Source organism: Pleurodeles waltl, chromosome 5 (assembly GCF_031143425.1).
Source record: "Pleurodeles waltl isolate 20211129_DDA chromosome 5, aPleWal1.hap1.20221129, whole genome shotgun sequence".
Lineage (NCBI taxonomy): Eukaryota > Metazoa > Chordata > Amphibia > Caudata > Salamandridae > Pleurodeles > Pleurodeles waltl.
In genome coordinates, this window is record NC_090444.1 from 1873753651 (window position 1) to 1873766883 (window position 13233).

The 13233-nt window shown below is 50.0% G+C and overlaps 1 protein-coding gene across 1 annotated transcript in view; it reads left to right on the forward strand.

Moving 5' to 3' along the window:
- PEX6 (peroxisomal biogenesis factor 6) overlaps positions 1-13233 on the forward strand; it is a 203915-nt gene that overhangs the window by 35402 nt on the left and 155280 nt on the right. The window contains exons 2-5 of the mRNA XM_069236435.1: positions 1675-1844; positions 4863-4946; positions 5061-5163; positions 9957-10093. Of these exons, the coding sequence (XP_069092536.1) occupies positions 1675-1844; positions 4863-4946; positions 5061-5163; positions 9957-10093 (494 nt within the window). The remainder of the gene's footprint in view (positions 1-1674; positions 1845-4862; positions 4947-5060; positions 5164-9956; positions 10094-13233) is intronic.

Sequence of the window (13233 nt, forward strand, 5' to 3'; positions counted from 1 at the left end):
TAGAATTTAATGCCAGGCGTTCTATCCCTCCCCCCCCCCCTGCAATCCTGTTAACGTGGAGCAGTCACTGCATATCTGGAGTCTCCTTGCCTCCATGTGGATATCACCAGTGCATAAAATGCAGAAATGTTCCCATGCCCCTCATGTTGCGTGGCTTGAACCTAGGACTGAATGGCAATCCTCCGCTACCTCTGAGAGTGCAAGCTTCCAGCAGATCTTCACCTGACCCCTTCTTGATTCCCTTCTCTACCACAAGTTTACCTCCGAGTTACCAGCTCCGGCCTTGTTCGACTCAACCACAAGTTACCTTAGAGTTACCATCTCCTGCCTTGTTAGGCTCAATCACAAGCCTACCATAAAGTTACCAGCTCCTGCCTTGGTAGGCTCAACCACAAGTTTACCATAGAGTTACCATCTCCTGCCTTGTTAGGCTCAATCACAAGTTTACCTTAGAGTTACCATCTCCTGCCTTGTTAGGCTCAGCCACAAGTTTACCTTAAAGTTACCAGCTCCTGCCTTGTTAGGCTCAATCACAAGTTTACCTTAGAGTTACCAGCTCCTGCCTTGTTAGACTCCGTCACTAGTTTACCTTAGAGTTACCATCTCCTGCCTTGTTAGGCTCAATCACAAGTTTACCTTAGAGTTACCATCTCCTGCCTTGTTAGGCTCAATCACAAGTTTACCTTAGAGTGACCAGCTCCTGCCTTGTTAGACTCAGTCACAAGTTTACTTAGAGTTACCATCTCCTGCCTTGTTAGGCTCAATCACAAGTTACCTTAGAGTTACCAGCTTCTGCCTTGTTAGGCTCAGCCACAAGTTTACCATAGAGTGACCAGCTTCTGCCTTGTTAGGCTCAATCACAAGTTACCTTAGAGTGACCAGCTTCTGCCTTGTTAGGCTCAATCACAAGTTACCATAGAGTGACCAGCTTGCTTCTGCCTTGTTAGGCGCAATCACAAGTTACCATAGAGTGACCAGCTTCTGCCTTGTTAGGCTCAATCACAAGTTACCTTAGAGTGACCAGCTTCTGCCTTGTTAGGCTCAATCACAAGTTACCTTAGAGTGACCAGCTCCTGCCTTGTTAGGCTCAATCACAAGTTACCTTAGAGTGACCAGCTCCTGCCTTGTTACTCAGTCACAAATTTACTTAGAGTTACCAGCTCCTGCCTTGTTAGATTCACTGGTCATTTGTGAAAGTGCTCTTGCTTTCATGGTTGTATTCTATGTGCACTGTGTATAGTGCTCTGTTGCATCGGGCCTAGATTTGTGCTTTTATAAATATTTATATTGGGTGTTGTGCACAAAAGATTCTCTTCTGATGTCTCCGGGTTGTCGTGCTATCGACATTAACAACAGTAGATTATGTCCACCTGATGGAATCGGCTGACACTGGCTGGGCAGTAGACTTTGCGTGAATGTGCTGGGATTTAAGACTGGGATTGACTGGATGGTGAGGGATCTGCCAGTAGCTCATTTGGTGCTGGTAAATTCCACATGTTGTTAGCCTAGCAGTTCTTTATCGATTCGAGTTCATAGCTTGGAAATGTTTGGGTCTGGTGTGTTTTGCTGTTGAGAGGGAGTGCGCCTTGGGACCTCTTACTCCATGAAACATAGATTCTTAGGGATCATGATGCGAGGTCTGCCTTCTGAATGGATTTCCTCTTTCACTCACAGAGGTTCTCTGGTGATCGCCCATCCGTGGACCAGGGGGCGAAGAGAAGTCAGTCCTTTCTGTCTGCGCCACCATTCGCCAAGGAGCTGGTGATTGAGATTGTCACCTCGCCCACATACAGCATCAAGGGAGCGTATGAAGCCCTCCTGTACCAGCACTTCCAGACCCCCAGGTGAGCATCATACGTTGATGCCATTTTATTCTTGTGTGAACTTTATAGCTGGAGGAGTGTGAACGAGAGAATTGAAGTCTGTGGTCCTCTCCTTTCTTTAATTATTTGCAAGTCCAGAGACCGCGTCACATGGCTGGTAACAGCACAGGCCCTTCCACACTGCTCTGGATTGTGCTTCATGTGTCTTGGGTGGGGAGACCAGGCAAGCAGAAGGGTAATTCCTACTCAGTGTACTTTGAGAGCTGCTGATAATGTGCTGGTGGCTTTTATGTGGGGTTGTCTTGAGCACAGAATCTCGTTTTTTGGAACAAGAGTTCTATGAAGTTATTTAGTCACAACGTCCTACAGTAACCAAGCCCTTTCTTCTTGGAGGAAGAGGAAGCAGGAGCCAGTGTGGTGTGTATTGAGGCTCAGAGAGTGTATCTCACCTGCCAGACAGTCTTACACCCCTTAATGACCTTCCCTGAGTGTCTGTGATTAAAAAGAATAACTGAAGTGCAGGACCCTCAAACACCATTATCCTTCAAAGAATGACACCAGCTAACTTGTTCCCTGAATTCCAGTAAGTGCAGAACCCTCTCAGGCCCTCATCGCTTTCCCTGGCGCCAGATGGGTCACTAACATTTCAAACTGCTGACAGTTGGACACTAAACTCTCCCTTGGTTATTCAAGGTCAGGTACTTCTACAAGGGAGGTGAAACCGCGGGAATGTCAAGGGTGGAGGGTGTGAACGAGGAAAGGTATCTTAAGTGGGTCAGGCTGGACACTCAGGCCCTCATTCTGACCCTGGCGGTTTCTAACCGCCAGGGCAGAGGGCAGAGGAAGCACCGCCAACAGGCTGGCGGTGCTTCCGGGGCAATTCTGACAGCGGCGTTAAAGCCACGGTCAGAAAAGGGGAACCGGCGGTTTCCCGCCGGTTTTCCCCTGCCCCAGGGAATCCTCCATGGCGGCGCTGCAAGCAGCGCCGCCATGGGGATTCCGACCCCCTTCCCGCCAGCCTGTTCCTGGTGCTTTACACCGCCAGGAAGAGGCTGGCGGGAACGGGTGTCGTGGGGCCCCTGGGGGCCCCTGCAGTGCCCATGCCACTGGCATGGGCACTGCAGGGGCCCCCTAACAGGGCCCCATTAAGATTTTCAGTGTCTGCTTGGCAGACACTGAAAATCGCGACGGGTGCAACTGCACCCGTCGCACCCCAGCAAATCCGCTGGCTCCATTCGGAGCCGGTTTAATCTTTGCTGGGGCTTTCCCGCTGGGCCAGCGGGCGATCTTTTGAAGATCGCCCGCCGGCCCAGCGGGAAAGTTGGAATGCTCCCCGCGGTCATTTGACCGCAGGGCGGTGTTTGGGTGGTTTTCGCCCGGCGGGCAGTGCCCGCCGGGGTCGGAATGACCCCCTGAGTGTACAGAGTGTGTGCATTCAAATCTGTTTCTTCGAACCCTCATTACAACCTTTTACCAGTGTGCCAGAATGATGCAAGGGGTGGCTGCTGGTGGGCTGGGGCAAGATCATGCAGACATGTGTTTAGCAAAGCTATTAACCCTTGTGCTTCAGAGTTTGTCACTGGTACTATTGTTTGCAAACATTCTTCGAGCAGAGAAACAACCAATGAAGCACTGTTTAAATCATTTCATGCTTTATCAGTAATATTGGTCGTGAGGTTTCGGTTGCACCACGTAGCACTGTTGTACTCATACAATCTTTGTGGTGAAGCACCTGATCCCGATGAAAGAATCTTGAAATCCTCTGTGTCTGACAAGCCTGCAGGACCACTCTGTTTCCTAAGTTGTGTTTACATCTCCTCCATTAATAAGCCAGATCAAGGAATCTGCTGTTGCATTTGGTATTTAATTGCCTCTGAGGGATTCTTTCAGGAGAAGAGTAAATTCATGCTTAAGGAGGTGGAAATCTTTCTACACACCCTTGAGGTGGAGTGGATCAGACCAGAATGTAGTCCTGATCAACCAAGATGGAAGGTTCTGAAGATCATTTATGTGAAGGTGGAAATACTCCGCAGGTGGGCGTCGCGTCCTGAAATGTTGAATGATTCGCGGCCCAGCCTCAGTGCTGTGGGCTTGAGGCCTTCCTCAGGGTAGAACACTGCCTGTGAGGCGAAGTTTGGAGCAGATGATGGAGTCCGTGGGGTCCTTTGGACACAGTTACCCTGAAGGTGCTGTGGTCACCTCTGGGCTGCGGTTCTGGTACAAGGGCACGCGCCTAACAGATCCGCAGCTCTGAATTTAAACCACAGCAAATACTCCTCCCTCCAGTTTAAATAATGATCCCTCCCTCTCAGCTGTCAGTCTCACCAGAAGCCTTGTGTTAAGGACGCTGGGCCTACACGGATATGTGGCCCTGTTTGGGGCCAGGGTCTCTCCTATGCAGAGAGCCCCTCAGATGGCAGTCTGAGGAGCTTCTGGAGCAAATAGGCTTTCCTCCTCTTCCATTCCTAGGAGAAGTCCTTGAGTAGGCTTGCACCCCTGTAGCCACCAGGTCTTCAGTTCAGAAAAGAGCCCAAGAAATGCCTCTTTAAAGAACACTGGTTCTTATCTCTGTAGAAAGTCCCATCCCCTCTCTAAACTCAGCACTTGTGGTTACAGATGTGGCCTACTAGGAAGGGCAAGAGAATATATGTAAAAAAGTTGGTGTTTATGTAGAGCGAGCCTTGGGCACAGGATAGTGGCCCTCTCACCCCCTCCTATGCTCTCAGTGTAGCACTCTGTTACCCCAGGCTTTACATAAATGTCTATGTACATAGGTAAATTACCTCCCCGTTCCTGGTACTCCACTGCTGTGGGAACAAGGTTTCTGAACCCGCTCGGGCTTTTTATACGGCTTTGATGTTTGAGCTTAGCCCTGTCCCCTTGTATGACTGTGGAAACGCGTGTGTTTCAGAGATGGCGTTAGCATCCTTCTGGACAGAGCCTTCGATTTGCTAAAGTGGAGTGTGACTAGGAAAGGTGTGAGTGTGCGCCTTCTTTTATTCAAATGACTGGCATTGACTGCTAACCTTCCTGTTTCAGGGCAGTACAGGTGGGGGATGTTCTGTGTGTGTCAACCCGTGACAAGCCGGCTTTTCTAGAGGTGAATCCAGCAGTTGATTCCAGGTAGGTGGGATGTGTGAGCCAGTGCTGAGTAGAAAGAGATGCCTGACCATGTCTAGCATCCAGCCACGAGAGCAGAGGATCCTCCTGGATTCAGAGGCTTATCTTCTCTTTCAGATACCCAGATATCTACTTTAAAGTGAAGAAGATTGTTGGCCGAGAGGGCGAAAAACCATGTGTTGGGTACCTGGCTGATACAAACAACACAACGCTGTACCAGGTGAGACAGCATCTCTGCCTGGTGAGACAAGGCTGCTCTGAGACAGCTCTATCCTGTGCAGGGGGAGACGAGGCTGCTCTGTGCTGCGTGAGACAGCTCTATCCTGTGCAGGGCGAGACGAGGCTGCTCTGTGCCGGGTGAGGGAGCTCTATCCTGTGCAGGGCGAGATGAGGCTGCTCTGTGCCGGGTGAGACAGCTCTATCCTGTGCAGGGCGAGATGAGGCTGCTCTGTGCCGGGTGAGACAGCTCTATCCTGTGCAGGGCGAGATGAGGCTGCTCTGTGCCGGGTGAGACAGCTCTATCCTGTGCAGGACGAGACCAGGCTGCTCTGTGTTGAGTGAGACAGCTCTATCCTGTGCAGGGTGAGACAAGGCTGCTCTGTGCCGGGTGAGACAGCTCTATCCTGTGCAGGGTGAGACAAGGCTGCTCTGTGCTGGGTGAGACAGCTCTATCCTGTGCAGGGCGAGATGAGGCTGCTCTGTGCCGGGTGAGGCAGCTCTATCCTGTGCAGGACGAGGCTGCTCTGTGCCAGGGAGACAGCTCTGTCCTGTGCAGGGCGAGACGAGGCTGCTCTGTGCCTGGTGAGACAGCTCTATCCTGTGCAGGGTGAGACAAGGCTGTTCTGTGCCACGTGAGAGAGCTCTATCCTGTGCAGGGCGAGACGAGGCTGCTCTGTGCCTGGTGAGACAGCTCTATCCTGTGCAGGACGAGACAAGGCTGTTCTGTGCCAGGTGAGAGAGCTCTATCCTGTGCAGGGCGAGACGAGGCTGCTCTGTGCCTGGTGAGACAGCTCTATCCTGTGCAGGGTGAGACAAGGCTGCTCTGTGGCTGGTGAGAGAGCTCTAGCCTGTGCAGGGCGAGACGAGGCTGCTCTGTGCTGGGTGGACAACTCTATTATGTGCAGGATGAGACGAGGCTGTTCTGTGCCAGGTGAGACAGCTCTTTCCTGTGCAGGGGGAGGGGAGACGAGGCTGCTTTGTGTTGGATGAGACAGGTCTGTCCTGTGCAGGGTGAGACAGGGCTGCTCTGTGCTGGGTGAGACCACTCTATTCCGTCTGAGGAGACAATACTACTATGTCATGTGAGACAAGACTACCCTGTGCTTGGTTAAATAGCCCTACCCAGTGGTTGGTAAGCCAGTTGTGCCTCGTGTCAGGTGAGACAGTGCTGTTGTATGCCAGGAGAAGGAGCGGTACCCTGTGCCTGGTGAGGCACAGCTACTGTGCGCAGGGTGAGCTTTACCAGGTGAAACCGCTCCCCTTATGAGATAATACAGTCCTATACCAGGTGAAACAGCTCCCCTGATGAGATAATACAGTCCTATACCAGGTGAAACAGCTCCCCTGATGAGATAATACAGTCCTACACCAGGTGAAACAGCTCCCCTGATAAGATAATACAGTCCTATACCAGGTGAAACAGCTCCCCTGTTGAGATAATATAGTCCTATACCAGGTGAAACAGCTCCCCTGATGAGATAATACAGTCCTATACCAGGTGAAACAGCTCCCCTGATGAGATAATACAGTCCTATACCAGGTGAAACAGCTCCCCTGATGAGATAATACAGTCCTTTACCCGGTGAAACAGCTCGCCTGATGAGATAATACAGTTCTATACCAGGTGAAACAGCTCCCCTGTTGAGATAATACAGTCCTATACCAGGTGAAACAGCTCCCCTGATGAGATAATACAGTCCTATACCAGGTGAAACAGCTCCCCTCATGAGATAATACAGTCCTTTACCCGGTGAAACAGCTCGCCTGATGAGATAATACAGTCCTATAACCAGTGAAACAGCTCCCCTGATGAGATAATACAGTCCTATACCAGGTGAAACAGCTCCCCTGATGACATAATACAGTCCTATACCAGGTGAAACAGCTTTTTCTGTGGCAGTAGATAGACCTAGAATTCATTCTGAAGGGTAGGGGGTGTTGGATACAAGGTTAGAGTGACGTCTCACTTCCCCAACACCTCACAGATAGCCCCAGTTTTCATTTATTGTCAAGGGCGTGGGGGTGTGACATATAAGGTTAGAGTGACGTCTCATCCCTACCCCAGTAGGTAGACCTAGTATCCATTCATTCTCAAGAGTGAGGGGCGATAGGCACAAGGGTAGAGGGATGCCTCCTTCCTACCCCATCAGATAGACCCACAGTTCATTCATTCTGAAGGGTGGGCTATGGGAGTTTGGTAACATTTGTCATTGAGACCTGGAGACATCTGTATTTATGTAAAACAGACTCTGACCGAGAATGCTGATCTTTACTCAACAACATTGATTCTGACCTTCTTGCTTCTGTTTGCATCTCCCCTAGGTAGGTCAATGTTGACACCCAGCCCCCACCCCCATATTTCCATCTCGTCTAGGCAGGCTGATTCTGTCCCCCTCAGCCTGTGCTCTTGTTTCATCCCCTCTAGGCAGGTTGATTCTGTCCCCCTCACCCTGTGCTCTTGTTTCATCTCCTCTAGGCAGGTTGATTCTGTCCCCCTCACCCTGTGCTCTTGTTTCATCTCCTCTAGGCAGGTTGATTCTGTCCTCCTCACCCTTTGCCCTTGTTTCATCTCCTCTAGTCAGGTTGATTCTGTCCCCCCTCACCCTGGGCTCTTGTTTCATCTCCTCTGGGCAGGTTGACTCTGTCCCCCTCAGCCTGGGCTCTTGTTTCATCTCCTCTGGGCAGGTTGATTCTGTCCCCCCTCATCCTGTGCTCTTGTTTCATCTCCTCTAGGCAGGTTGATTCTGTCCCCCAACAACCTGGGCTCTTGTTTCATCTCCTCTGGGCAGGTTGTCTCTGTCCTCTCCCTCACTCTGTGCTCTTGTTTCATCTCCTCTAGGCAGGTTGATTCTGTCCCCCTCACCCTGTGCTCTTGTTTCATCTCCTCTGGGCAGGTTGATTCTGTCCCCCCTCACCCTGTGCTCTTGTTTCATTTCCTCTAGGCAGGTTGATTCTGTCCCCCTCACCCTGTGCTCTTGTTTCATCTCCTCTAGGCAGGTTGATTCTGTCCCCCTCACCCTGTGCTCTTGTTTCATCGCCTCTAGGCAGGTTGATTCTGTCCCCCAACACCCTGTGCCCTGGTTTCATCTCCTCTAGGCCGGTTGATTCTGTCCCCCCTCACCCTGGGCTCTTGTTTCATCTCCTCTGGGCAGGTTGATTCTGTCCCCCCTCACCCTGGGCTCTTGTTTCATGTCCTCTCGGAAGGTTGATTCTGTCCCCCTCAGCCTGGGCTCTTGTTTCATCTCCTCTAGGCAGGTTGATTCTGTCCCCCAACACCCTGTGTTCTTGTTCCATCTCCTCTAGGCAGGTTGATTCTGTCCCCCTCACCCTGTGCTCTTGTTTCATCTCCTCTAGGCAGGTTGACTCTGTCCCCCCCTCACCGTGGGCTCTTGTTTCATCGCCTCTAGGCAGGTTGATTCTGTCCCCCTCAACCTGTGCTCTTGTTTCATCTCCTCTGGGCAGGTTGATTCTGTCCCCCTCACCCTGTGCTCTTGTTTAATCTCCTCTGGGCAGGTTGATTCTGTCCCCCTCACCCTGTGCTCTTGTTTCATCTCCTCTAGGCAGGTTGATTTTGTCCCCCTAACCCTGTGCTCTTGTATCATCTCCTTTGGGTAGGTTGATTCTGTCCCCCTCATCCCGTGCTCTTGTTTAATCTCCTCTAGGCAGGTTGATTCTGTCCCCCCTCACCCTGGGCTCTTGTTTCATCTCCTCTAGGCAGGTTGACTCTGTCCCCCCCTCACCCTGGGCTCTTGTTTCATCGCCTCTAGGCAGGTTGATTCTGTCCCCCTCATCCTGTGCTCTTGTTTCATCTCCTCTGGGCAGGTTGATTCTGTCCCCCTCACCCTGTGCTCTTGTTTCATCTCCTCTAGGCAGGTTGATTCTGTCCCCCTAACCCTGTGCTCTTGTTTCATCTCCTCTGGGTAGGTTGATTCTGTCCCCCTCATCCCGTGCTCTTGTTTCATCTCCTCTAGGCAGGTTGATTCTGTCCCCCTCACCCTGGGCTCTTGTTTCATCTCCTCTAGACAGGTTGATTCTGTCCCCCCTCACCCTGTGCTCTTGTTTCATCTCCTCTGGGCAGGGTTGATTCTGTCCCCCTCACCCTGGGCTCTTGTTTCATCTCCTCTAGACAGGTTGATTCTGTCCCCCCTCACCCTGTGCTCTTGTTTCATCTCCTCTGGGCAGGGTTGATTCTGTCCCCCTCACCCTGGGCTCTTGTTTCATCGTCTCTAGGCAGGTTGATTCTGTCCCCCATCACCCTGTGCTCTTGTTTCATCTCCTCTAGGCAGGTTGATTCTGTCCCCCTCACCCTGGGCTCTTGTTTCATCTCCTCTGGGCAGGTTGATTCTGTCCCCCATCACCCTGTGCTCTTGTTTCATCTCCTCTGGGCTGGTTGATTCTGTCCCCCTCACCCTGTGCTCTTGTTTCATCTCCTCTAGGCAGGTTGATTCTGTCCCCCTCACCCTGTGCTCTTGTTTCATCTCCTCTGGGCAGGTTGATTCTGTCCATCCTTACCCTGTGCTGTTGTTTCATCTCCTCTAGGCAGGTTGATTCTGTCCCCCTCACCCTGGGCTCTTGTTTCATCTCCTCTGGGCAGGTTGATTCTGTCCCCCTCACCCTGTGCTCTTGTTTCATCTCCTCTGGGCAGGTTGATTCTGTCCCCCTCACCCTGTGCTCTTGTTTCATCTCCTCTAGGCAGGTTGATTCTGTTCTCCTCACCCTGTGCTCTTGTTTCATCTCCTCTAGGCAGGTTGATTCTGTCCCCCTCACCCTGTGCTCTTGTTTCATCTCCCGTAGGCAGGCCCCACACACAGCTTTGTGCCATCTGTTCCCTCCGATGAAGGCCACGTGTTCTGGAGCAGCCTGTCTCCTGCTGGTCTCTCGCATGTCGTGGATGAGATCTGCAGTATTCTTCAGCCGCACCTCAGGAACAGGTATGTCTAGCCGTAGTTTTTGCTTTTTCTTCTCACAGTTAAGAAGTAAAGGACTCTTGCTTCTCTGTTGATGCCTCTGCTTATTGTCTAGGCTTATCTAAACCTGCTGAGCGTAATGGACAAGTCAGGTGTACTTCTGTTGGCATGGCTGAGCAGGTCCCTGAGTGTTGGAAATGGCTTGAGAAGTTTCTTGCACTCTGAGGTCTGGCCATGTCTCTTTCTGGTATGTGTGGTGCCAGGTGTCAGTGGTAACCTGTCTGTATTTAGTGATTGTCTATTTGTGGGATCAGTGAGGTGCTCTCTTTACTGGTTGTCTCTCTCCAAGTGTTTGTCAGGGGTAGAGCTGTCTCGCTCTGTGGTGACTGCTGGATAATTCCTGAATGAGATGTACAGTCTGGGCCACTTTACAACTGGCCAGTGAATACTGATTTGATTAGAAATAGGAGTCTGCGCCCAAATTGGCATCATGTGGCATGCTGCATTACTGGGGACGCATCCGCCAGGTCTAAAGTGAAGGAATTTTTCAAAACAAACAAGATTGGCATTAGGGGATAAAATGGTAAAGTTGACGCAGTAACACTGATTTCTGCATGTTGCTTCCCTTTCCATGATGCTCTCTGAGTGATTGTTTATAATTCTGAGCCTCAGAATTACTGATAGCTGTTTTATGAGTACTACTGGGTCTGGTGTTCCCACACCCAGTTATCTCCGTGTCTGTAAGGAAGGCCTCTGTCTGCACTCTCTCCTCTGTGCCGGTTGCTGTTGTCTGGCACTGTGATGTCTAGCCGTACTAGGAATGTAGCGCAGGGCTGGGCAAAATGAAGACAACTGGGCAGGCGATGAGCTGCAGGGCTGGTTCACCTTGCTGACCGAGTGCCCTCTGCTGCTCTCCCACACACTGATGGACAGCCTTGCCTGTTCTCTCCTGTGAGCCCAACAATTCTGTGAGCCCACGGCACCTGCTCCCTTAGTTTAAGATTTTGTTGACATCAGAGCTATCTTCAAAAGTCAGAGGGAGACCCAAAGTGTCCACCTCTTTCTGAGTGGCATCTCAAAGTACAGTGCGATTGTAGTGCAGGACACAGCACAGGGTTTTCAAATTAGTGCCCCTGTAGGGAAACCTCTTAAAAGCTTTCCCCTTTAAGCAGTTTATTCAGTCCTCATATCTGGGGAAATTTGTCTTCATCATGTCTTGGAAATGTATGAACATATGGCAACTATATCCATGTAAATATGTATCTTGTGAATGGACTCGTGAGTGTTGGTGCTCACGTGTGTCCATGTGAATGTATGATTTGTGAATGGACCGTGAGTGTTGGTGCTCACGTGTGTCCATGTGAATGTGTGATTTGTGAATGGACTTGTGAATGTTGGTGCTCACGTGTGTCCGTGTGAATGTATGATTTGTGAATGGACTTGAGTTTTGGTGCTCACGTGTTTCCATGTGAATGTTTGATTTGTGAATGTTCTTGTGAGTGTTGGTGCTCAAGTGTGTCCATGTGAATGTATGATTTGTGAGTGGACCGTGAGTGTTGGTGCTCATGTGTGTCCATGTAAATGTGTGATTTGTGAATGAACTCATGAATGTTGGTGCTCACGTGTGTTCGTGTGAATGTATGATTTGTGAATGGACTTGAGTTTTGGTGCTCACGTGTTTCCATGTGAATGTTTGATTTGTGAATGGACTCGTGGGTGTTGGTGCTCACGTTTGTCCATGTGAATTTGTGAATGGACCCGTGAGTTTGGTGCTCATGTGTGTCCATGTGAATGTGTGATTTGTGAATGGACTTGTGAGTGTTGGTGCCACCTATGTCCACGTTAATGTGTGATTTGTGAATGGACTCGTGAGTGTTGGTGCTCACGTGTTTCCATGTGAATGTGTGATTTGTGAATGGACTCGTGAGTGTTGGTGTTCACGTGTGTCCATGTGAATGTGTGATTTGTGAATGGACTCGTGAGTGTTGGTGCTCACATGTGTCCACGTGAATGTGTGATTTATGAATGGACTCGTGTTTGTTGGAGCTCACATGTTTCCATGTGAATGTGTGATTTGTGAATGGACTCGTGAGTGTTGGTGCTCACGTGTGTCCATGTGAATGTGTGATTTGTGAATGGACTTGTGAGTGTTGGTGCTCACTTGTGTCCATGTGAATGTGTGATTTGTGAATGGACTCGTGAGTGTTGGTGCTCACGTGTCTCCATGTGAATGTGTCATTTGTGGATGGACTTGAGTGTTGGTGCTCACGTATGTCCATGTGAATGTGTGATTTGTGAATGGATCGTGAGTGTTGGTGCTCACGTGTGTCCATGTGAATATGTGATTTGTGAATGGACTCGTGAGTGTTGGTGCTCACGTGTCTCCATGTGAATGTGTGATTTGTGAATGGACTTGAGTGTTGGTGCTCACGTATGTCCATGTGAATGTTTAATTTGTGAATGGACTTGAGTGTTGGTGCTCAAGTTTGTCCATGTGAGTGTCTGATTTGTGAATGGACTCGTGAATGTTGGTGCTCACGTGTGTCCATGTGAATGTGTGATTTATGAATGGACTCTTGAGTGTTGGTTCTCACATGTGTCCATGTGAATGTGTGATTTATGAATGGACTCGTGAGTGTTGGTGCTCATGTATGTCCAGGTGAATGTGTGATTTGTGAATGGACTCGTGAGTGTTGGTGCCACCTATGTCCATGTGAATGTGTAATTTGTGAATGGACTTGTGAGTGTTGGTGCTCACGTGTGTCCATGTAAATGTGTGATTTGTGAATGGATATTGAGTGTTGGTGCTCACGTATGATTTGTGAATGGACTCGTGAGTGTTGGTGCTCATGTGTGTCTATATGAATGTATGATTTGTGAATGGACTCGTGAGTGTTGGTGCTCACGTGTGTCCATGTGAATGTGTGACTTGACCATGAGTGTTGGTACTCATGTGTGTCCATGTGAATGTGTGATTTGTGAATGGACTCGTGAGTGTTGGTGCCAACTATGTCCATGTGAGTGTGTGATTTGTTAATGGACTCGTGAGTGTTGGTGCTCACGTGTTTCCATGTGAATGTGTGATTTGTGAATGGACTCGTGAGTGTTTGTGCTCACGTGTGTCCATGTGAATGTGTGATTTGTGAATGGACTCGTGAGTGTTG